The following is a 26,264-nucleotide window of genomic DNA, read 5'->3' as shown; positions in this document are numbered from 1 at the left end:
TTTCCTTGGCTGCCATTGACCTGAGGGGCCTGGAGTCCTAGGTTGGTAGCCGCCTAGCAACATTAAAGAGTTTTGTTCCCCTGGTTGAGTCTCCAGTGCTTGGCTTGGGTATGCGGGACTTTCAAAAATATTTTCTTTGGATGAATATGATACATATTCTTCCTCCACATAGCCTGGGTTTACCAATTCTCTACACATATTCGAATTGTCGTAGTCGACAACCCTCACAGGAGCAGTCCCTGGAGCAGGAGGTTGAGCACCAAGAACAGGTCGTGCTTGTTCTTGTGTCATCGGTGGCTTACGTTCAAAACTAGTATACTGTTGATACATTTGTGGAGCCACTCCACCCCTCGGCTGCTCACGTTCCTGTCTCATTCTCGCAATGCGAGTACATTCCTGTGTGGTATGAGTAAAGTTCCAAGCACAGGCTTGGCACCATTTTTTTGTGGGTTGGTTTGTGACTAGAGGAGAAAAGGTATTACAGTCCTCTGTTTTATGGTCACCGCCACATGCTCCACAAAGATGAGGACCTGTAGGAAGCACACTCCTCATTCTCTGCTGCTGTTGTTGTGGCTGCATGGGTGGACGATAGGTCTGTCCCAATCTCCTTAGTACTAGGTTAGCTATCTGGTCGGGATTTACTAGTGCGCTAGACCCTGAACTTTGGTCATCACCCCATTGATTTCTAGGTTTCACCTCAGGGCCAGAACCATCTTGGAACTTGAAGTTATCGGTGAAATCCATAGCATCATGGCAACACTCATTGAAACTTGTATGTTTCTTCGCATAGAGATGTGTATGCAGTGTCGAATTTTTGAGGCCTTTTAAGAAGAGAGAAATTAATCGACTTTGGGCGGGCTTCTCATCTTCTGGGCAACGATTAATGTACTGCTTCATTCTATTTACACAGTCTCTAACACTCTCATTCTCACCTTGCTTGAAAGAGTAGATGTGTGCTACCGTGTCATGTTGAATTCCCATCAAAGAAAAAGCAGCAATGAATCTCTCTTCCAAAACTCGTAAAGAAGTTTTGTCTGAAGCTTCTAATGCCTGAAACCAAGCCAGGGCTTTTCCTTCAAGAGTGAGTCCAAATCCTTCTATTTGAGTATGCTTATCAGCAACTTGCTCAGCTCGAACTGCTTGCCTAAAAGCTGCTACATGATCGTATGGATCTCCCGACCCTTCATACTTCTTAACCAATTTCTGAAGAGTTGATGGCCTTACTTGTCGTGAATACTCATCATAGGGCCTACGGCCCCTCGCTCTTAGTGGAAATTGTTCCTCTCTTTGGAAAGATGGTCCACATGTTTCCAAAATTGGTGTGGGTACCCCTATCCTCCGATTGTTATAATGAGAAAGATATTATTGTGGTGTGACCGGTGGTCGCACATTTGTTGTAGGACAATATCTTGGTGCTAGAGTTGGGCTACTAGCAGTGGTCCACTTGGATGTTGAAGGTCCCTCTCTAGTGAACTCTCGTAGGGGAGGAGCAACAGTTTCTCCAAGAAAGGCTGTCTCTCTTGGTTTGGCTGTATTTGTTGAGAACACTTCCATAAATAATGGTTGTCCTTTCCACGTGAGTTCCCTAATCTCTTTCCAATCTAAGGTTCGGTATTCATTGGCCCATTTATCGATTATTCTGTTCATGTGTCCTGCACGCTTCTCAACTACCACCACATGAGCTAGAGGAAGATCCAGCTGTGGCAATCTAGTTGTGGCATAATATCCCTCTAACGAGTCCTTATAGACCTCTTGAAGTGGGTCATCCTGTAAGACCTTTGTCACAGGAATTTGTCGTACAAACTCCCATTGGCATTCAGCCCCCTGATCCAGTTTGCTCTTGCCTTTCCTATCCCTTTCCAAATTTAGATCTACAAGGAGTAAATCATCTATGGATGGCTTTGAGGACTGGGCATTGGATGGTCCAGGCATGTCCGGCTCGATGAACCAGTCATCTCTAGACTCCCTTGCTCTGGAAAGTTCTGATAAGTCTAAGAACTCGGTTTTAGAGAGCTCCCCTAATTTGTCTACCTTTTCTGGATGGTAGGTGACTTCGTAGCGAACACCATCTCCACCCATGTACATGTTACCCTGGTCATTGACTAGAGGTGCTCTATCAAGTTCTGAGAATATGTCGGCGATCTTAACAAGATACCGTTGTTGTGGGTCCCTAAAGATCTCAGCTCCTTGAGCATTTGTGTAGACATATTGGAGTCTCACATTGAGTGTTAACCCCATGGTGTCAGCTTCAAATGGATTAAAGGATCTTGAGGGTGTTCTATTTGGGGCTACGGGATGACTATTTGTCGGCACTAGATTATCCATGGACAATGAACTAGTTGTTCTAGAGGAAAGGGTATCGGATTGGGATTCCGAAAGGGTTTCAGCAATATCTGCCAAATTTCCTACCGATTGGGTCCCACTTTCTTGCGTAGGCACTCTAGAAGGTGCCCTAGGTCCTATGGCAGAATCTACACAACGTCCCGACCGCAAGTGCATAAGGTCAAATTTTTTTTTGGTTTTGTTATGTGTTTTTGTTTTGTTTTGGTTTTGGTTTTTGTGTTTTGTTTTTTTTGATAAAAATATATATATATTTGTATATATATATATATATTTTTTACCCTACCTAACCACTAAAGGCAACTAAAAATGGGTCTGTGTGGCGTAACTATCTACCCTATTTTTTTGTTATTTGTTTGTTTTTTTTTTAATGTTTTTTTTTATTTTATGATTTTATGATTTTTACTTTTTTTTAACACAAAAATTATGAATCACACTAAAAAAATACTAATTATGCACAAAGTTACAAAAATTTAAAAAATGCAAGTTAAACTAATTATGCAAAAAAATTAAAGAATGAAGAATTACAGAATATGCAAAAAATAATAGACTCCTAAAAAATCAACAATTTTCTTTTGTCTTCTTTTGTTTTTTCCTCCTTTTTTGGTTTTTTTTTTGTTGGTTTGTTTTTTTTTGTTTTTTTTAATAAAACTAATAAATTTCGTACCAAATATAAAAAATATGAATTTACTAATTATGCTTCATTTACAAAACTTCTAAAAAATAAAAATAAAAAATGCAAGCTTCTTTATTATGCAAAAATTTAAATGATGAACAATGATTTCGAAATAAAAATTGTTTTTTTTTTCTTCTTTTTCTTTTTCTTTTTTTAATCTCTTTTTTTTTTCTTTAAAATAAAAAATATTATTTTTTTTTGTTTGTTTTTTTTATTTAAAAATAAAAAAACATAAAAATTAATTAAAAAATAAAAAAAATAAAAAAATAAAAAAAATGAAAAAATCCACTAACCTTATCGTCTGCTCGCCGCTCGCCGCACCGCTCGCCGGATTTCCCGCCGGCGCACACCGTTTTGTTTTTGCCTGCTTGCTCCAGCCTAGCGCGCCAGCTGCTCTTTTCCACTCGGCCGGCTTCCACACAGTCACCTTCCAGCCACCGTCTGCCAGCTGAGGCCTCTTCACTACCTTCTTCTTTCTCCTTCGGCCACTTCACCCAGGCGCCCTCCACTGACCAGCCTTTGCTGCCCGGCCTTCTTGCAGACTTCCTGTCGGCCTTCCACTACCCGCCTTCACACTGCTGCTGCGCCCGATGAAAACGCCCCCCCCACAGCGCCTTCTTCGCTCGTCAGTCCACCTCCACTGCCCGCTTCGACCTCTGCTGGCCGCCTTGCCTACAGCTTCGGCCACCTCCACTGCTCGCCTCAGACCTCTGCTAGCCGCCTTGCCTACAGCTTCTCGCTCAGCTTCTCATGCCAACCGACTCTCGGCCTTCTGCAAAGGCCCTACAACCGCCACCTCCACGCAGACGCTTCTCCACGCCGCCTTTCGCCTGCACTCTTGCCGACGGCCTCCTCCTCACCGTCCACCTTCGGTTGTTGGCCTTTGCCGCCACCTTCACTCCACGTCACCCAAAGCCTTAGTATAACTATAACTATATATATAGAGAGATATATATATATATATATAGTTTTCTTTGCTCGCTTATGCCCACACTGGCGGTCGCCTTCCACTGCTGTTGCTGCACCCAATGAAGACGCCCCTCCGCCTTCTTCCACGCTTCAGCATATATATATATATATATATATATATATATATATATTCTTTGCTGCGCACGATGGAAACGACTCTCCACAAAACTACAAAACAACAAAACGATAAAGGAAAAACAGCCGTTTCACTACTTCCTACCAACTTCTTGCAAACCTCGTCAAAGATGAAAAAACTGAAAGTACTTAAATCTGAATAATGGCGGGATTTCTCTACCGCAATGGGGTTAAATTTTTTTTTCTTGCTTCTCATAAAAAAAATGAAAACACACAAGGCGCCCTTGAGATCACACACTCAATGCCCTAAACCTCAAAATAAAAAGAAATAGTGGTAGTAATGCAAGCTTCTCAACCGGTTTTGAGTCTTCTCCCCGGCAGCGGCGCCAATGGAGAGACGGAAAACTCTCTCACTTGTAGCAAGAGTTGTATGATCCACACTAAGCTCAATCCAATGGGATTTGCATCCCTTTCGGAGCTAGGGATTCAACCCGTACCGGTGCACAAAAGCTTATCCATTTGATGATGGAGAGAATGCTAGGAATACTACTACTATTGACATAGACTAACACATACTCAAGCTCAATCTTGCCACACTCAATCACTCAACATCCCACTCCTTCATACATCCAAACAAGAAGAAAGCTAAGCTATTGCATACACAAGCTCAAAGCATCCTTCATTCTCAAAATCTTACTCTCTAGCATGCACACAAACCTTGAAGCTAACAACAAAGAAACATGCATACTAGAGAATAGACAAGAGAAGAGAGACAAACATCACTCATTGCATTGAATTAACAAAAGAATAGAACTTACAACAATGTTGATGGGGAGTGAGAAGAGCTTGCACCTCTATGGAAGAAGAGGGAGAGCTAGTCTCATGAGAGCTCAAACATGAGTTTGCCCAATGTGTCCATGCTCTCAAATGAGCCACCTTTTATACAAAAATTCTAGAACTCTCAAAAGTTCCCATGTGGGATTATTATGAAGCCCTCTCCCACATACATCTACAAAGTGGAACTCTTTACAAGAGCCCTAAGTATCTTTTTTTGTTGCATCCTGGTATTGATCTTCATTTGCATGAAACACCGTGTCTATGGGAGGCTGCAGGTACTATGTCACTTTCATTGATGACCACACAAGGAAAGTGTGGGTATATTTCATGAAGGAGAAGAGTGAGGTTTTCACTCACTTTCAGAATTTCAGAGTTTTGGTTGAAAAGCAAACAGGAAAATATGTCAAGTGCCTAAGGTCAGATGGAGGGGGAGAATACTTCTCCAATGAGTTCTCTGAATTTTTGAAGAAGAATGGAATTCGGAGACAGTATACATGCAGATACACTCCGCAGCAAAATGGAGTTGCTGAGCGGAAAAACAGGCACATTGTTGAGATTGCGCGGGCATTGATGGAAGAGAAAAATATGCCGCATTGCTATTGGGTTGAGGCTGTTTCTACAGCAGTATACATCATGAACAGGACTCCAACTGCAGCCATACATGATGTAACTCCAGAGGAGAGGTTTACTGGCAGAAAACCAGATTTGTCTCATCTGAAAGTCTTTGGATGCATTGCATATGTGCATGTCCCAGATGAGCTGAGAACTAAGCTGGATCCAAAAGCTGAAAAATGTGTGTTTATTGGATATTCCCTTGAGCAAAAGGGATACAGGTGTTATAACCCTGCTACACGTGAGTTGAGGGTAAGCAGGGATGTTGTTTTTGATGAGATAAGCAGCTGGTATGCTGCTGAAAAAGAAGCTGTTGGGGCTGATGTGAGTGGAAGTGTGGTTGCACAGAATACAGGTCAGCAATCACAGTCTTTGAGTGGACCAGGAGAGTCCTCATCTAGTGGGTCTGTTGATAGACCATGGAGTGGCAGGCTGCGTCATAATACCAGTCCTGCAAATGTGATTACTACATCACGTAAAGGAAAAGAGAAAGTGGTTGAGCCCCTTGGTATGCCTGACATTTCTGCAGGGCATTCTCATGTTGATGGAGAGTCTAGTGGCTCGGATATGAGCCTTGATGAGGAGCTTGGGATCCCAGCTATGAGAACACCTGGTGTAAAGAAGGCTATGGAAGCCATGAATGAAAAGCTGCGAAGATCAGGGAGAGTGAAGAACCCTGTGCAGAGATTTACATATGATGATTATGTGGCACATCACTATGCATATATGGCAAAAGTTGTGCAGGTTGTAGAGCCCACATGCATTGATGAGGCTGTTGGAAATGTGTGTTGGGAGAAAGCTATGGATGAGGAGATGGATGCACTATATGGAAATGAAACTTGGGATTTAGTGCAATTGCCTGAAGGCAAGAAAGCCATTGGCTGCAAGTGGGTGTACAAAGTTAAACATAACAGTGATGGAAGCATAAACAGGTACAAGGCTAGATTGGTAGCCAAAGGATATGCGCAGACATATGGGATTGATTATGAGGAAACTTTCAGCCCAGTTGCCAAGATGGCAACGGTGAGAGTTGTGATAGCAGTGGCTGCGTCAAAGCAATGGTCTTTACATCAGATGGATGTAAAGAATGCATTCTTGCATGGGGATTTGCAAGAAGAGGTGTATATGTTGCAGCCACCTGGTTATGAGGATGTGGGTCACCCCGAGCATGTTTGCAGGTTGAAGAAAGCCTTGTATGGCTTAAAGCAAGCACCAAGAGCATGGTCTGACAAGATTTCTGAATATCTTGTCACTATTGGCTTTCATGTAGCCAATGCAGATTTCTCATTGTATGTGAGACATGGTGATAGAGGGGTTGTGCTTGTTGTCATCTATGTAGATGACTTGATCATTACGGGGGACCATGATGCAGAGATCTTTGATGTAAAGATCTTGCTTAGACAGAAGTTCGAGATGAAGGATCTGGGGGAGCTCAGATATTTCTTGGGCATTGAGGTGATTAGGTCACCACATGGTATTGGATTACTGCAGAGACAGTATGGCTTGGACATGTTGTCCAAGTATGGTATGACAGGCTGTAAGCCTATTTCTGTGCCATTGGATCAGAATGGCAAGTTGAGTGCAGGATCCTACTATGTACAGGAGCATAGTAGGAAGTTTGATCTACATGACAATCACCAGACCAGATTTGAGCTATGCTGTTGGGTTGGTGAGTCAGTTTATGCAGGTTCCACGGAAACCGCATTTGGATGCTGTGAGACGCATACTGAGGTATGTGAGGTCTACTTTGCATTGTGGACTATTCTATGAGACTAGGACAGAGATATGTGTACATGGGTACACAGATGCTGATTGGGCTGGTAGTATCTCAGACAGAAGATCTACCAGTGGATTCATGTTTTCTTTGGGGAGTGCTGCTGTGACTTGGAGCAGCAAGAAGCAGCCTACGGTTGCTCTATCGAGTACAGAGGCCGAGTACAGAGGAGCTGCTATGGCAGCATGTGAGGTAGCTTGGTTGAGAAAGCTACTTGCAGATTTGGGTCTATCGGTGGATAGACAAGTTGTCATTTTCTGTGACAACATTAGCAGTATACAGTTGGCCAGGAACCCAGTCTTTCATGCTCGTACGAAGCACATAGAGGTCCACTACCACTTCGTCAGAGAGAAGGTCTTGGCAGGAGACCTTGACCTTGTTTATGTCAGCACAGAGGATCAGGTAGCTGACATCTTCACCAAAGCATTGGGTACAGAGAAGCTTCGCAGATTCAGGGCTTCGCTTGGTGTACGTGAGATGGAGTTGAGCTCGAGGGGGAGTGTTGAGATATCGAGCTCGTCTAGTGAGGCGATGGACACTGATGACCCGCCTGGGGGATAGGCCCCACACTTACACCACTGGCATGGTTGGTGAGATCTTGGGTGATATGCGGCCAGTGGGATGACAGGCTGTGTGACAGCCATTCTAGAGGCTGGCATAGTTATAGCGCCAGCTCATTTAGTCGGGTTCACACTATAGAGAACCCGTGTATGTATTGGTTGAGTACCTTTCATATTGTGTGTACTCTTATTCTTGTATATGGTGTGTTGAGTGTTGAGTAGAGAAGAAGAAGATTTTCAGCCTCTCACCTTGTGTGTTCTCTATTAGGGTTTGTGAGTGTGTGTGTGTGCTTGCAAGAGCTCAAGCTCTCTTCCCCCCTGCATCTTTTCACCTAACATGATCACTTTCCTCCGTTCATGAGAGTCGGAAGAGTCACGCTTGCGCTTAGAATGCTTCACATATCAACCTAGCTTGCATCAGAGTTCACACTCACTTGCAATTTGCTCTTGAAGTGTAAAAATTTTCTCTTGCATAGTGGGTTGTGCAGGTAGATTGGCCATTGCAAGTAAATAAATAAAGAAAGTGCAATTTTATGATGCGGGATAAACAAATAAAGACTAGAAACTTAGCTCTTGAACTGTGTTGAATTCGGGTTTAAAGTTGTCAAATGGTTGATCCTAGCATTGTACTTTTACTCCAATTCCAAATGAAATCCGAGTGGTCAAGAAGCTTGAGTTTCGGTCGACTTTGGCAAGATTTTTAAAGCCACTTCAAATTCGTTGAGTATCCAAAAATCTTGCCAAAGCTTAATGTGACGAAAAAACTAGAGCCAAAGATAACACCTCCAAAAACTTTTGATTTTTTATCCTCTTTGATGCCCAAAATTTTGCTTGCAAAACTGCCTTCCAAATTTTTGAAAGAAAGATATAAGCCTTTCTGTTATTTTCTACAAATATTCAAGAAACCTAAAATTTTTCCCTTGATTGAGCTCTCTCTTTTTTTTTGAGACCTTTGAGAGCTTTTATAGATAGGCTTGTGTAAGCTTATAATAATTGTAACCTTGTTGTAAGCTTATAATATTAAGCTTTTATTTTTTTAATACTTATAATGTTAAGCTTTGTAAAGCTTACAAAGCTTTAGAACAAATCATCGTTTTCTCTCAAGGGGGCAAACCCGAGCAGCTTGGCTATAAAATAAAAAAATTGATTGGAGAAGAAAAGACTAAAATTTAATTTCTTCCTTTGCCCACTTGTTGCAAGCTTGGGTTTTCTCCCTTTGATACCAAACGTGTTAATATTTATAATGGCACCACCCATGATATCAACATGTTTGGCTTGATTCAAAGATAATCCAAGCATCCTAGAATTATCTAAGAGGGTAGAATAATATTTTTAAGAGAGCTTAAAATATATTCCCATAACACATAAAGCACTTTCTAATGTGTAGGTCAAGTTTACACTATGGGTCAATTAGCTTTTTACTGTTAGAAGACAATGGCCTCTAACATCTTGTAATAAATTTGCTCAAATTGCATAACCATTTGACAAAAATTCCTTATTTAGATCCACAATTTACAGCACAAGAGTCACGATAACTTCATGTTTTCTTTTCTTTAAACAAATACACCTCTCCTCAATCCATTCCACATGCTTGTAATTGCCCTTTTCCATCCCTTTAGAAAGATTTAAAAAGGAAAAAGTATTTTTTGCATATCCCAAATAAAGGTTTAGAAAAATTTTACAAATCTAATAAAGAATTAAACTTGTGTAATAACCTTTAGGATTGGCCACTTGCACAATTTTTAAACTCTCATAATCAATGTCGATAATAATGGAATGTCATCTTAGATACATGAGCTCATGTTTAAAAGAGCAACACTAACTATTTTGCAAACATAGTTAGTGTCACATTTAAGAATTCTTAAAAAAAATCTTAAATAATAGCCCTGATCATCCAAGGTTTTAATATAAAGTCTTGCTATAAGTCATTATATTATCTAAGGAGACTACCATAAACTTTCTTAGCTATGGAAAAAAGATGTCATTCATCATCTATTGGAAAGTTGTTGGTGCATAGTGAATTCAAAGAGCATTACTAAGAACTCATAATGTCCATATCTAGTCCTAAAGATAAACTTAAGAAAATTGTCATATATACTTATCTGATAGTATCCTACTCTCAAATTAGTCCTTGAGAAGTATTGCATTTCACAAAGTCAATCACCACCAGAGAGAATTCCCCAAGGTTATTTGATAGGTCTAATATGCCTCATTTGGAGGTACTATTATAGTTTTTTAGAAACTTTAGTCTCCTTAGATTAGCACAACATGTATTTTACCCAAGTACAAATTGTGTCCCAAATCTAAGTTCAATATTATGGCCCATGCCTTTCTTAAAGGAAGGTAAACCATACAACAACTCCTTTTGAGAACATGTTTCAAATTGAATACTCAAAAACAATCTCACAAAAGAAAGTCATCATTTGGGCGAATCCACAATCCGAAGATCAACACTTTTCAATCCCATTGAATCCATGGCAAAGAACTCAAACCGACTTATTGATACAACAGCTCCTTTGAGAACATGTTTCAAATTGAATACTCAAAAACAATCTCACAAAAGAAAGTCATCATTTGGGCAAATCCACAATCCGAAGATCAACGCTTTTCAATCCCACTGAATCCATGGCAAAGAACTCAAAACGACTTATTGATCCTCACCATAAAAAAGAAATGGACCACACATTCTCCCACAAGTCAAATCTATGACTTAAGTAGCCAATGCCACTAAGGATGTAGCTTTTGATGTGAAGAGAAACTAGCTAAGAAGGAGTTACTCATATCAAACAATGCTTCATTTGTGTTCTTACTTGAGTACCAAATATCAATTAGTATGTTAAAAATTAAAATCAAACCAATGAGTATCACATACTTGTCTACAAATCATATCCATAGTTCCAAAGCCAAACAAAAAAGATTGTCATCATGCATTTACGATTGAATTATTAACAAAAAAGGATCTTATCATTGGAACACAAAGGTCACCATATACAAGGTACAATCATTCTCACTCTATTCAAAGGTACTTTTTTACCTTTGAATATTTTCATTGGGACTCTTGTGGAAAAAACACTCTTTTCTCTACAAAACATCATTTAAGAAAAGATGGCTAAGATCACTATGTATTGATAATTACGGGATATTCCATGGGGACGTGGAGTCTTTGGAAAAGGGAATCATCTACAAAATTGTTTGAATTTATGAGTACTCCCATCATCAAAAGAAAATGTATACAAAAGCGTACCTACAAACCCATCTCTCATCTGTTATATAAATCAATTCATGAGGACCAAACATCCCCAATTTAGGACAACAATTCTCATGATGCATATTATTGCAAACATAGACATCATTACTACAAAACCTAGAGTAGGTTTTGCTTAGACTAGATATACTTGTGTAGGCTTGTCATCACTTCCACCACCACAAGATTTCTTATTCAAAGAAAAATAAAATGAGAAATAGCATGGTTTATTCATTTATAACATAAAACATTCATAATAGGACCTTCATAGAACCTTGAGGATGCTCCAAAATTGACTCAAGGTCTCTTACCAATAGATCTTTGCTTTGATTTCTCAAGAGACAAGACCTACCCGCTAGGCTTTAACTTCTATTTTATTTCAAACCACCTTGTTGTCTCTAAAGAACTAATTGTGTCCTTCTGAATGGCTACCATAATAAATCATAGACCTTTGGGAAGTGGATTGTGTCCTCATAAGTTTTGAATCATATTTTGCCTCCCAATGAAGTCTTGTATGAATAAGAGGCAAACATATTCATCTCAAAGGCCAAGGAACTTTGTGATGAGCTCTATAAAGTCTTGAATATAAAAGTCTTAAATGTCTTCACACCTAATTGAAGAGTACGACAACAGTCTATGGTCTTATCCAGCTCCCTAAAAATGACTCTAAAGTCTTGAATAAAAAGTCTCAAATGTCCCGATGAAGTTTATGGTCTCATACCTTCCTAAAAATGATGGATAGAAGACTCAAAAGCGAATTTAAAGGGTAGTACTAAGAACTCATAATGTCCATACCTAGTCCTAAACATAATTATGAAAATTGTCATATATACATATATACTTATCTTATAGTATACTTATACTTATGAAAATTGTCATATATATTTATATACTTATCTGATAGTATCCCGTTCTCAAATAAGTCCTTGGGAAGTATTGCATTCCACAAATTCTATCACCAACATCATATACACTTTATAGTGGATATCTCTTCTCAATTATAGCTTTATTTAGACCTTTGTAATTCAAATACATTCTTTTTTTCCTTTTCAACCAAAGAGAATTCCCCAAGGTTATGTGATAGGTCTAATATTCCTCATTTGGAAGTACTCTTAAAGTTGTTAAGAAACTTCAGCTCCTTTAAATTGGCACAACTGGTACGCTACCTAAGTACTAATTATGCCACAAATAAAGATCAATTTGAATACTCGAAGACAATCTTACAAAAGAAAGTCATCATTTGGCTGAATCCATGGCATAAGAACTCAAACCAACTTTTTGATCCTTACCATAAAAAAGAAATGGACCACAGATTCTCCTAAAAGCCAAATCTATGACTTAAGTAGCCGATGCCACTAAGGATGTAGCTTTTGTTTTGAAGAGCAACTAGCTAAGGAGTTACTCATATCAAACAATGCTTCATTTGTGTTCTTACTGGAGTACCAAATAATATCATCCTCAATTAGTAAGTCAAAAATTAGAATCAAACCAATGAGTATCACATACTTGTCTAAAGAGCATATCCATATTTCCAAAGCCAAACAAAAAAGATTGTCATCACGCATTTACGATTGAATTATTAAAAAAAGACATTTTTCTCATTGGAACACAAAGGTCACCATATACAAGGTAAAATTATTATCATTCTATTCAAAGGTAATTACTTAGTGAATATTTTCATTGGTATTTTCTCTACAACATCTAAGTTCACTATGTACTGAGGTGGGGTAGATGGCATATGGGTAAGGGCTCTTCCCTACACCGCGATAGCCCAAGTTCAATACCCACCCCCTTCTCCCACATGCCCAAAGGCATGCGGTCCGCCAATTCCGTCTCTAAAATAACCCTCACAATACCCCCAAAAAAGTTCACTATGTACTGATAATTATGGGATATTCCATTGGGATATGGAGGCTTTGGAAAGGGAATCATCTATAAAATTGTGTGGATTCATGAGTACTCCCATCATCACAAGAAGAGAGTACCTACAAACCCATCTCTCATCTGGTATGTAAATTTGAATCAAGCAATAAATACATGCATGTTTCACTATTTTTTACCATTAGGGTGCAACCTAATCTGAATGAGACACCAATTACACTATTTTTAGCATTAGGGTGCATGCCAATAGCATCGAGCACCACTTACAACGGCAAGTACAAGTTCACAAATTTTTTCATCATAAACATAACTCCACTAATCCTAAAACTCCTTTATTAAAAGTTCTAAGGTTTTCAAGGTATCTAAGGTGGTTTATAACCTCTCTCTCACTCCATAGTTAAGCCCATATTGATTAAAAAAATCTGAATTCTCTTCAGACTATCAAGCATAGTCGAGTTTTCGATCAAACAGCCTCTAACTAGTTGTTGCTCCACACGTGGTTCCTATATGAACCCATGCTCATGATTTATGATTAAATAATACTACATACATTCAACAATTAAGTAAAACTAATACTAAACATTAAGCTTCACAATCTACAAGAGAAAGGGAACTCTGATATGAAGTGACAATGTTTACTTACCTTAGTATCTACTCACATACGCAGGTCATCCCAATTATTGTAATCAACGGTCACATGGATATCAACAATACCAAGAAGATATAGCCACTCAACTATTGGCTACAAACTACATACAATGGTGAGCCACCCCGGAACTAAGACCACAACCTTGGGCACTCCACACCACAAAAAAAGACATGCAATGTCTTTCCTTACATAGGATGATGTGTAGCTACATAGCCATTTACTGTGATAAATTACAATATCCCACCATGGCTTACAACATTTTATGCTTGCTTAAGAAACGTAGAAGTAAAGAATATGAATGTACATACATATCCACTGGTACAAGACCTTGAATTCTTACGAGAAGGGTTAACAAGTTAAAGATCTAAGACATCTCAAATAAAGAGATCTGATCTTGAGATCTTCATAACGTTTCCACTTAAGCATCTCAATTGTGTGCACATGCCCAATAATCAGTGGCTTGATGTTCACCCCATTTTAATCGGGAATGTCTCCCACGTGACCATTTACCTTGGGATCGATCAAGACTAGAAATGAGCTACACTCTCTAAATGGTCTATAAACCACCCCCACATTAAAATTCACCATAAATATCATCTTGATCCAGACAAGGGGGTCCTAGATCCCGGGCTGCACAGCTCTAAAGCCATAAAGAATGAGCAACCATTTGGTGATACACCCTCTGTGGTGGAAGGATTATTCACAAAATAAAGCATTGCTTGATGAAAAAAGTAAACAATGTAAGCAAGATTCTCTCTTCATTCAACGTCACATTTATTCAAGATAAAGAATTCTTTGTTTAGAGCAAATCCCACATGAGATGCTGAATAAGCTGATACTATATCTTATGTGCACAGTAAAACCCATAAGCTGATAGCCCTCTTGCAACTATTGTGCATCTCTGGAGAGGAAGTTGTTCTGCTGAATAGGCCGTACATTGCTCAACGAGTCAACAACACTCCCACGCTCAAAGACTGCAGCAGCTCCCATTCCCGTACCTACAGAAAAAAAATGATCAATCATTGATTAGAACTGAGACAAGAATATACACAAGTTCAATGGTGACAGCAAAGAAAACCCATCATCTGGACACTTTCTGAACAAAAAATATAACTCACCTATACACATGGAAACCACTCCGAAACGACAATCTTTGCCCCGTCGCTTCATCTCATGGAGGAGGGTTGCCGTGCAACGTGCCCCTTGGCATACAAAGAAGGTGAATCAGCAAGGCCGATGAATACGAAGCAGCAGAGAGCTGTTTGTTAACACTAAACTTCATTCTAAAACCACGAAATGGTTCTTCATATTCTAAGGAATGAAGAACTATATGTACTTTCATAAGATTGGAAATTGGAATAGATCCAACATTACAAATTGAGACAATAACAAATACTGTGACAAAATTTTTTTTAAAAATAAAAAAATAAAACTAAAACAGGAAACTTAGCCAGTTATGATTTAAATCAAGAATAGTCTATAAAAGAGAGAGAGAGAGAGAGAGAGAGAGAGAGAGAGACTAACATCTTCAAAAGACCCAAAGGGTCTATGAGACCACAAAAGTACTACATATCTCCATGAGAAATGGTGTGTGTGTGTGTGTGTGTGTGTGTGAGAGAGAGAGAGAGAGAGAGAGAGAGAGAGAGAGTAATGAAGCAAACAATAACAATACCATCGTAAAATATAAAATGTGGCTTGCACATATGCATAGTTGTGATAAAAGCATTCTTTCAAACACACAGCCCTAAAAGTAAAAAGAATGCGGGATTACAAGCTCCCTACATTGCCTTTAAATCTTCTTTTCTAAAATCCTAGACATTCTGAATACTGAAATCCCTAAAACATGACAACTACTGTTTCATACACATCAAACCTTCTTTTTGATCTTATGATTGTAGCCCTTCAGAAAAACTAAAACAATCAAATTACTAAAATGGGGCAAAATGATGGATAAATATCCCCCACAGGCAGCCTGGATGAGCCCCCGCTGCCGGCATCCCACCTTAAAAAGCCCTGGATCTAACCCTTTTCTTTGAAACACAAAGATTTCCCTGAAACTCAACATATTAAAGTACTTGGTTTTGGTCGTTGTAAATACCTGTTGCTCCAAGAGGATGCCCTAAAGCAATGGCACCACCGTTCACATTCACCCTCTCAGGATCTAATTCCAGCTTCTGGAGACAATATGTGAACTGAGAAGCAAATGCCTGTGAAAAATGGAGAGTCATTAAGCCACTGCTGTCATGATACAATTACGCATGCTTTAACCTGTGAAGCTCATTAAGAACTCTAATGACAAGCATAAGCAATAAGGATGCTGTCTCCTCCAGAGGATTCAAGTTCAAAACATGAAAACAAGCTAGTACAGCGATAATACAGATCATGACAGCATGTGTCTGCTGACCTCATTTATTTCAAACAAGTCAATATCGGAGATCTCAAGTCCAGCAGCCTTGACAGCAGCTGGAATAGCCACAGCAGGCCCAATCCCCATTACAGCTGGGTCAACACCAACTGCTGCAAAGCTCCTGCAGTAATGAGCAAGCCACATAATAACACACCCAAATAGACACAGGTTTAGAAAATAAATAAACACAAAATACCAATCGAAGAGAAGCAAACCTGAAGACACCAAGAACTGGAAGATTCTTCCTCAAAGCCACATCCCGCCTCATGAGTAGGACGGCACCTGCACCATCACTGATCTGGCTAGAGTTTCCTGCAATCAAACATAGAACGGCATTGGTAAAGAACAGAAAACAACTTATGAATGGGCTCTTCGGTGCTTTCATGGATACGTAATAATCTTTGCTTCATAGATAGACCCAGGTTGGGAGAAAAAAAGACTAGTTCTGAATCTAAAAAGAAAGATATACACGCTAACCTGCTGTGGTGGAACCATTCTTCTTAAAAACAGCCTTGAGCTTTGCCAGATCAGCAACTGTCGTCCCAGGTCTGATACCATCATCTACTGATATGACAACGGGCTTTTCTTCACCTGACTTTGCATCAACAAGCTTCACAAATAACCATTGTCAAGATCATAGATTGATGACCTTCCACAATATACAGATATCCAAACTAAAACCGTCATATGAACAAAGGAAATATGACACCAAAACCAGCTGCATACTTTAGTTTCAACTGGGATTATCTCATCCTTGAACTTTCCATTTGCAGTTGCAGCTGCAGCCCGAGTATGGGAAGTTACCTAGAACAGAAATCAAGGAATCTGTCAAGACTTTCAGCATTGCGATTAATTATATGTAAAAATGTTTCCAAACGAATCAAATATTTTACCGCAGCCTCATCTTGCGCCTTCCTTGAGACGTTGTACCGTTCAGCAACGTTCTCTGATGTAACTCCCATTGGCAAAAGACAGTCCTGAACCTTCTGTATTGTCTCAACCTATCCAAGGAAAAAAACACATCAACTTCTCATCTTTCAATATATATATATATATATATATAAACCCCAATAGAGCTCAAATTAGCAGTTAACACAGGACAAAACCAACCTTCGGATTGACAGAGCCCTCCCAAGCCATTGGATTGACAGTCATGGACTCTAAACCGGCACCAATACCTAAAGAAAAAGTTATCACATCAGCAACCAAAATAATCTTTCCCTTTGCTTTCCTTCGTGACATCTCATAATACACATTCACCTATGTCGTAAAACCCTGCTTTGATAGCTGCAGCAACATCAGCTACAGCTTGGAGGCCTGAAGAACACTGCCTATTTACTGTGCGAACTGGCACAGTTTCTGCAGAATCACACCACCTCAATGGGTTAACTGAGTATAGGCATACTGTATATGCATAACCTAAAAAAGTGTCTTTGCAAACCATGTATGTATAGAGAGAGAGTCCAGAAAATCTAATAGTCAGTGTAAGCCATCAATCAACACACCTGGGAATCCTGCATAGAAAGCAGCCATACGGCACTCATTTGCACGCTGTGACCCAGCTGCAAGGACAGTGCCTACAACTATATCCCCAATCTCTGCAGGGTTTATGCCAGTTCTTTCTATGACTGCCTGTGCAAATAGTCAATTTAAATCAGTTACACAGTTGTCTCATCACCATGCCACCGTGCTTCAGTAATATATTTACAAGTTCTCTCTTACCCTTAGAACAGGTGCTAGCAGATCATCAGGGTAAGTGTCCTTGAAGCCACCTCGTTTTGCCTTGCAAATAGGAGTGCGATAGGCTCTGCACATTTTGAAGAAACCATTGTCATCTGGAAAAATATGTTTTTAATTCTGCCCCTCAATACACAAAACAGTGAAAGCCTTAGTCATGGTGAGTGCACTTACGCAACAATGACAACATCATCATTGTGATCTGTTGTCCTCTCATAAGGAGCGCTATCACCAGCTAAGCAAATTGATGCCTGGAAAGCACAAGAAAAAAAGATTTGCATAAAAATGGGTAAATTAAATGCATAGCAATGCTTAACAATGAACATTGCATCATCTACAAGCATCATAAATGCAGTCTCCTAGACATTGCATACATGGGTTTAGGCAGCCAATGTGTACTGCATAAGTTTAGGCAGGACCTAAATTTTTCCACCCATAAGATGAGACAAGCGTTAACAGTCTATGTTGTCTTATGTGAATTCTTGCATACCACCTGGGTTAAGATGCAGCAATTATAATGTATTATGTGAATACCGCAATGGACTAAATTGACATGTAAGTTAGAATACAGCACGCCTCAAGCATAAATGAACCTTGTGTGATGGCTGGGAAGCCAAGAGATGAAGAAATACTTTACAGATTTGAGTCTCTTGCCGGCACAAAATCATAAGACAGTGCTGGAAAATCCAAACCCATGTTGGGTATACAACTATGGACATCACTAGGGAGTCAAAACCCTTGATGGATGTACATCCATTGACACTGCTAGGGATTTAAAACCCTTGATGGATGTACAACCATGGACATTGCTAGGAAGCCAAACCATGATAGATGCTAGGTAGTCAAAAAACATGATAGATGCACAACCATGGACATATCTTGGGGAGTCAAATCCATGATAGATGTATGACCATGGACGTTTGGAGGGAATCAAAACCCATGATGGGCTTGTCAAAAACCATAATACAGAGGGATCTAGCCGGAGTGGTTGTGTTTGGGCCTGCTTTAGCGGCAGGTCCGGGTTTTCTGAGGAGGAAACTATTGCTTTGGCATCGACGCAATGTAGAAGTTCACATGCCGCACTTCACATGATAAGAAAACCCTGCCTACATGCCTTCATTGGCTTCATAGAATTTTCTAGAAGAATTGTATTATGTTAGCAAAATTCAGGTTACCACATATGAATTCTCTCTCACTAAATTCAAAAATTTACCAATTTTCGCAAATTGAAATTAAAGAACTCGAAAGAGTGTGTTTTTTTTTGAAGAGTGCTCACCACTAGATCGGTTGAGGTTCTGGGCGCGGCAGAGGGGCGCAGATGATCAAGCAAAACCTGCTGTCTAGCGCGTACTCTCTCCATGTCTGCTGGGAAAAAGAAAACCTACAATAATAACTAAAGCCGGATAATGATTTAACAGTGATGGACGATCGATTAGAATTACGAATCAAACTAGTAAGAGACGACCCACTTTATAATAAACGAAATTGTGAGTCGGGAAATCAGAAAGAAAGCCGAAAAGCAATCATGGATTTCAGTTTTTCTTGCGGGAGATGGGCCGGAAATTTCCCAAAAAAAAAAGAAAAAGAAAAAGAAAAAGAAAGTCAATGAAAAGCTCGGTGGCGATGGGTAGGAGATGTCGAAAATAAAACGAGAAATATTGCCAAAAAAAGAAAAAAACAGAAAAAGCACAAGGCAATACCTTCGAGAGATGCGTTTTTTTTTGTACACAACAGGAGATGCAGCGAAACGACGAGGTATTATTCAGGCTTCTGCTGCAGGCTCTTTATAGAGAGCTGTGATATATTTTGCTTCTCTCATTGCTTACGTCACCTACGTTCCATCGCCACGTCTCCGTAAGGCTAGGCATAACCCTATCTTAAGCATATTTGACCCTCCCCGCCCATGGGCTCTGCCCACACACACACACGGAAGCTTTAAGGGTGTTTATTACGGACTATGGGCCTGCCCAACGAAAAAGGTTGAGAGCTGTGGGCAGGTACCTTTTTGATAAACAATTGCTGGCGACAATACCCTTTACAGATCGCGGGCATGCCCACGGAAAAGGCGTCCTGCAAAACTGAGAGCTGTGGGCAGGCTATTCCCCTCGGAACTGGAACGGTGGCTGTTGGGCTCCAGTTAGCAAACACATCAGCGCTTGGAATGAGATTATACTCTTGTTTGTTTTATGCTTGTTATTATGCTCCAATTAAGTGTGACCAATTATGCTCCAATTAAGTGTGGGCAGGCTATTCCCCTCGGAACTGGAACGGTGGCTGTTGGGCTCCAGTTAGCAAACACATCAGCACTTGGAATGAGATTATACTCTTGTTTGTTTTATGCTTGTTATTATGCTCCAATTAAGTGTGACCAGAGTAACATTATGTTTGTTAACCACCATGAAGTTCGCCATTTGCTTTGAACTGCTCTAGTTTACCCAAAATTTAAGTTGCTATTGGAGCTTCTAGGGCTTATTTTAGTAAGTGTGTGGAGCTGATTAAGTTATTTATTCTCGCTATTAAGATTAATTTTATGTCTTCTTTATATTAGAGTGGAGATATGTTCATTAAGATCTTTTCTCCTCTTTATCTATTGAGAGAGAGTGAAAGAGAGTTGAGAAACAGAGATCTTTGCAGAGAAATTAATTGATGAGAATTATCCGTAAAGATATGTATTGGAGTGGAGATCAAGATAGCAACACATGTGAAGTTGTTAGCTAGATACGTCTATGGTCAATCGGGGATGCTTGTGACACCATTGTACTGCCTATGGTACGTGGGTGATTTCCACATATTCTGCATGGATAGTATATGTATGATTGGTACCGACTTGTATTTTTGGGCCTAACTATTTGTGTTTGTCGTAGGATTATTTACATTTATCGCAAGATTATTTGCGCGTCGCAACTAACATTATTGTTTATTCTGAGTAGCTGTATGAGCAGCGAGTATTCACATGGTTGTAGTGTGCCTCCCATCGATGTTAGCGCACAGTCGAACTGTCTCTCCCGTGGATGATGATATATATGTGTATATATGTGCGGTCGAGTTAGTCTCCTAGCATTTAGGGTATATGCATGTATTGCATGGCTCCATTTATTGAGCATCTATTTTGAGTGGTTTATACCACAATTTTGATTATTTTTGACTATGGCCATGTGCCCAATATTTTGTATGCGTGTGCTAGCATTGCACATATAAGCTAGCCATTATTTTTGGATTCACACATTAGTTAATTAGTTGCATTAAGGTTATTTTCGTGTAAACAAGTCCACTTTTGAAAAAAGGTATGCAATGGCTTTTTGGGCTATTTTTGCCAATACATAATTAGAATACTCTCGTAAGGAAGGAGGAGCCAACACTTGTCGATGGCGATGTCTCCTTTAACCTCTATCTTTATGCTATGTTTGATCTTGTCGATTGTTTTAAATTAAAGGTTTAGTTCTATTGATACGTTGTGAGGGATTAATTCTTCAAGTTATACAAAGGTCCTGGACAATGGTATCAAAGCATTGGGTATAAGTACTTGAAGAAGCTCACAAACATTCAAAAGGTAAGGAAGGCAAGCACATGAAGACCTTCGAACAAATGATGGATGGTTTTGGTGAATTTTCTACACCATAGGATTGAACTTTTGATCATGGGCAAGGAATCAATGTCACCTTTTGAACAAAACCACCTCTACTCTTGGAAAAATCATACCTCACGCTAGAAAACCACATTTCATTTGGTTACCTCGCCTTCAGATTAGAAGCTACAGATGTGATCCTTATGCCTTGAAACCCCTAATTCCACTTTCAAATAGCATGCCTATGTGAAATTTCCCTTTTTCCTGAATCAACGGCAATCGTCGGCAGTCTCTTTATTTCTTTTTTCTTCTCCTTATGTTGAAATCTGCACTTCACCTTTTCTTCCATGTCTTTGGCTAAGCTTAGCTCAGCTAAGCTAAGCCTAGTGTAAGGCTAAACTATAAGGCTTTAAACCCTTTTACCATTACTTTACAACTATTCAAAAATATATACTATAAGCCTTTTGACATCTTCAAGAAGAAGTAAATTCAAGAGCACCTTATGGGCTGTAAACAACAAGTAAAATCACAAAATTTGGGGCCAATTAACCTCGATTTTTCAAAGACTTCAAAGGCAAAATATCTTGAGTTCCTCATGGGTGAGTACGTACCCACTTTAATACTACTTGACGGACTCTTTTGTCGCTTACGAATTATTCTTCTTGCCGCACACTTGAACAAGCCGACAACTTTTTCCAGATTACGGCGGGTGAAGGCGATTAGTATTACCATCACTTGAGAAATTTTCAATTCCATCTATTTGCATGTAAAGTTTACACTTTTTCTTTAAAATCTATCTACAGATCTCCCATCATGGCCACAAATCCTCAACCCCCTTCTGTTCAAGAACAACTCTTGGCACTTCAAACCTAAATAGCCAAAGAAAGGGAGACGAGCAAGAAGTTAGAGAATCGCTTATTAAACCATAGAAAGAGGAGCAGAAGTGAAGATTCTATAGATTTTGAGGATGATCAAATTCACAAAACTTTAGCAAGCTACCCTTAAAAAGAATCTCGTGTTAGTTGAAAAGCTTTTCAATTTCAAAATTTTGATGGAAAAAAGGATGCACACATTAAGGATGATCAAATTCGGAGAATTGTAGCGGGCTACCCTTAAAAGGAATCCTATATTAGCTGAAAAGCTTTTCAATTTCAAAATTTTGGTGGGAAAAAGATGCAGGAACTATAATGTCTTGGTTGAGCCAACTTGATAATTATTTCTTAGGAGATAAATTTTTTAAGAAAGACAAAACCAAATGTGCATGCAATCATTAAAATTGATAAGGCAACACTATGGTGGAATGATAATAAGAAGGGCCATCATAGACCCAAAACTTGGAAGTAATTTCAAAACCTTATTAAAAAGAATTTCTTACCACCATCACCATAATATAAGGCTAGGCTAGGCAGTAGTGGCATAATCTTCGATAATTAGAGAAGGAGATAGTTCAGATACATTTAGATAAACTTTGGCAAACCCTTATCCAATTGCAAGCCATAGGAAAAGGTGTTTGAAAAGAACTAAAAGAGGAAGTTTACAGCAGGACTCAAGACTACCCTTCAAGCCGAAGTGAACATGTTCCATCCCCACTCTCTGACTTCTACTATTTCCTTAGCCTTGAGTTGTGAGAAGAAGAATGAAATTCCTAAGGAGGCTAGATGTTAAGATGCTCATACTTCTAACTATCAAAGGAATGGTTTTTTTTCTAAAAGATTTAATAGGCCTCTAAGACACAATCACTTTAATAAAGTTCCTAACATTAACAACAATAATGAGGATGGTAATAAGAAGAATCAAGTCTCAACTCCGACCAACAAAGATGATGCTAGACCTAGACCTATTTGTTGCTATATGTGCAACCACGGAGGGCATATTGCTCCCAATTGCTCGAAGAAGAACAAGCCTCTTGTCGCTAAGGTGAAACATGGATGAAGATGAAGAATTCAATGACAACGACTATCTTCCTAAGCAGGATGGTAACTTTGAAAATAATCTTTATGACTCAGAAGGTAAATCGAAATTTTATACTCTTTTAAAGATGCATGGTAAAGTAAAAGGAAAGGAAGTACTTATACTTCATGATGATGGCACCATACATGATTCAGAAGGTAAATTGAAATTTTATACTCTTTTAAAGATGCATGGTAAAGTAAAAGGAAAGGAAGTGCTTATACTTCATGATGATGGCACCATACATGATTTCATTTCTGAAAAGTTGGTAAGAGCACTTAATTTGAATGTCACACCGTCACAATATAAAATTAAAGCTTCTTTCACTAACAAAAAGTATAATTGCACTAAGGAAGTATAAGGTCTTTGTTTGCCTATTTCGTCTTATGTAGAGAAGATAGCACCATTGCAAGGAGTTGATGTTATCTTGGGCATGCCATGGAGACACCAATTTAATCCTCAAATTAAATATGATTCTCACTTATTGCATATTGTTCATGAAGGAAAACATCCATATCTAAAGGGATTGATCAAAGGAGAGAGTTCTCCATTACTTATTGCATATTGTTCATGAAGGAAAACATCCATATCTGAAGGGATTGATCAAAGGAGAGAGTTCTCCATTACTTAGCCATACACAGGCTAAGTGAGCTTTGAGGAAGAGGGAAAAGACTTCTTTTGTCTTGGTTAATAAGCTTATAGCTTCAAAACCTACTCCCAATGAACCCTCTCATCAATCTTTTCTTTCACAATTCTCAAATTATTTCTTGAATGACGTTCCTTTTGGACTACCTAATTCTGGACCCGAGGCTTTAGAGGGATGTTGGCTACATACCTCTATGGTCAATTAGGGATGCATGTGACTCCACATGTGGGTGTTTTCCATATATTCCGCATGGATAGTATGATTGGTACCAACTTGTTGTACATTTATGCCTAACTATTTGCATGTGCGCATGTGCGTATTGATGGTAAAAATAATAATTATTGCTCCCACTTCGATACACACACTTATGTCTTTACACAAAAAATTATCTCTTCCATTGTGACACACTTTATTAAGGGAGTAAGGTGTCTTGTTTATTTCAATTTCAATAGTACAATAGTACATCTAGTACTATCCTTCTACTCTTCTTTTTCTTGCACCTATTTTCCAATCTTTTGCCAAAGGATAGTTTCTTTATTGTCAGTGATGTAGCCATATTGACGCCAAGTCCCTATTATTGCAGTAATCAATTTCAAACTCTATTGTGATAAATGTCTCCTGAGCGTCTCCTTCTTCTAATGGCCCTTCTCCATTCATTTTCTCCCACATCAAGACTTTGCTTCTAGAGTCTACTTCATGTGATCTAAAATTTCATGATCATATTCTTAGTTGTCTTTCATCTTAGCTAAGATTGCAGAAATGGCCTACATGATGGTTGTCACAATGTTGGCCATGATGTTTAGGGGTTTGAGATCAGAGATATAGTAAGAGCCGTGATGAGATGGTGGGGGGATATAAAAGGAAGCACATGGCACAAGAGAGAGAGAGAGAGAGAGAGAGAGAGAGAGAGAGAGAGAGAGAGATTGTGTGAGTGTGTGTGTGTGTGTGTGTGTGTGTGAGAGAGAGAGAGAGAGAGAGAGAGAGAGAGAGAGAGAGAGAGAGAGAGAGAGAGAGAGAGAGAATGAGATCTTTATTCAAAAAGGATATATCATTGTAGAGACCCTGCATTAAAAAGAAATGCAAGGACTCTATATTCTAGAGGTTGTATCAATGTGTGTTTTGAGAGAGAGAGAGAGAGAGAGAGAGAGAGAGAGAGAGAGGGTACACTCTTTGTAGAGACCATACGTTAACAAGTAACATAAGACATATTTATTCCATAGAGCTTATATAATTTCAAAAAGTCTTGTTAGAAATATAATGAGATCATAAGACCCACAAGACTTCCTATTGAGATCATAAGACCCACAAGACTTCCTATGAGCCCATAAGACCCACAAGACTTCCTATGAGCCGCCCAAAAGACCTCCTAAGAGCTCATGCTAGAGGTTTGCTCAGATCATAAGACCCACCGGACTCCCTACAAGCCCATAAGACCTCCTAAGAGCTCATAATACCTCCCTCTATGAGCTCACAAGACCTTCTAAAGCTCATTGGAGCAAGTGATTAAAGGACTTCACAATAACATAGGATCACATAGAGGTTGAGAAGAGCTCAAGTAGACCTTATAAGACCTTTTGAAGAGCTCACAAGGTCACATATGAAATCTTGATGATGACAATGAGAACCTAATGGTGATTCTAATCACATGAATGAGTGTGAATTAGTGGCTTCTTCATGCTCCTCTATGCTCAATTAGTTGATCTTACATGATTTTAAGAGTTTCCACCACATAATGGCTCCCATGAGCTTCTACAAGCAATATAATCACGTGAGAGTTCCTATCATCGCATATGAGCTCTTATTTGTCCATACTACAAGATAATGAAGAAATTTCTAGAGATGATGGTGATATAAGACTTAAGATGACTTTGAGAATAAGTTCCTATAGCTTGGTCGTAGGTGCTTATAAGATCTTGAGAAATGCAAGGACTCTATATTTAAGAGGTTGTATCAATGTGTATTGAGAGAGAGAAAGAAATATATATTAAGCATCTACTAAAGACTCAATGGGCCTATGAGACCAAAGTGATACAATAATGTACACTCTTTATAGAGACGATACATTAAGAATTATGCAAGACATATTTATTCCATAGGCTGTATTACTATATAAAACATGCATGAAAAAGTTTACACAAAAATTTGTAAAGGAGAGATAGAATATGAAATTAATTAATGAAAATTTTACCACGCATCTATCTCTAATGGTTGAAGATAAGTTTATTCTTTCCTTTATACGAGGCAACCGCCCTTGCCATTTGTACCATCCTTGATATTCCAATGGTTGTATTATTCTATAAAACATGGAAGAAAAGTGTCCTCTATATGTTAAACATTTAAAA

At 39.1% G+C, this 26,264-nt stretch overlaps 1 protein-coding gene across 3 annotated transcripts; it reads right to left on the bottom strand.

The window, feature by feature from the left end:
* Positions 1–14,374: 14,374 nt before the first annotated feature.
* Positions 14,375–19,603, bottom strand: LOC147636302 (3-ketoacyl-CoA thiolase 2, peroxisomal-like). 3 transcript variants are annotated; one of them, XM_086801751.1, is made up of 15 exons: positions 19,462–19,603; positions 19,038–19,154; positions 17,936–18,012; positions 17,747–17,831; positions 17,530–17,656; positions 17,285–17,383; positions 17,135–17,202; positions 16,918–17,025; positions 16,751–16,828; positions 16,502–16,634; positions 16,240–16,336; positions 16,022–16,145; positions 15,716–15,824; positions 14,736–14,819; positions 14,375–14,615 (listed from the first exon to the last, which is right to left on the bottom strand). In XM_086801751.1, the coding sequence occupies exons 2-15, from the start codon at positions 19,119–19,121 to the stop codon at positions 14,506–14,508; spliced, it is 1,383 nt and encodes a 460-aa protein (XP_086657877.1). In that variant the 5' UTR covers positions 19,122–19,154; positions 19,462–19,603; the 3' UTR covers positions 14,375–14,505. The 3 variants fall into 3 exon arrangements, with proteins under 3 accessions (XP_086657877.1, XP_086657876.1, XP_086657878.1); XM_086801750.1 differs by having other exon boundaries at positions 19,038–19,123; positions 19,462–19,584; XM_086801752.1 differs by having other exon boundaries at positions 19,038–19,142; positions 19,462–19,520.
* Between the last annotated feature and the right edge of the window lie 6,661 nt (positions 19,604–26,264).

This window comes from Cibotium barometz, chromosome 8, assembly GCF_041138505.1.
Source record: "Cibotium barometz isolate CiBa-2024 chromosome 8, ASM4113850v1, whole genome shotgun sequence".
Classification (NCBI taxonomy): domain Eukaryota; kingdom Viridiplantae; phylum Streptophyta; class Polypodiopsida; order Cyatheales; family Cibotiaceae; genus Cibotium; species Cibotium barometz.
This window is presented reverse-complemented; position numbering and strand designations above follow the sequence as displayed.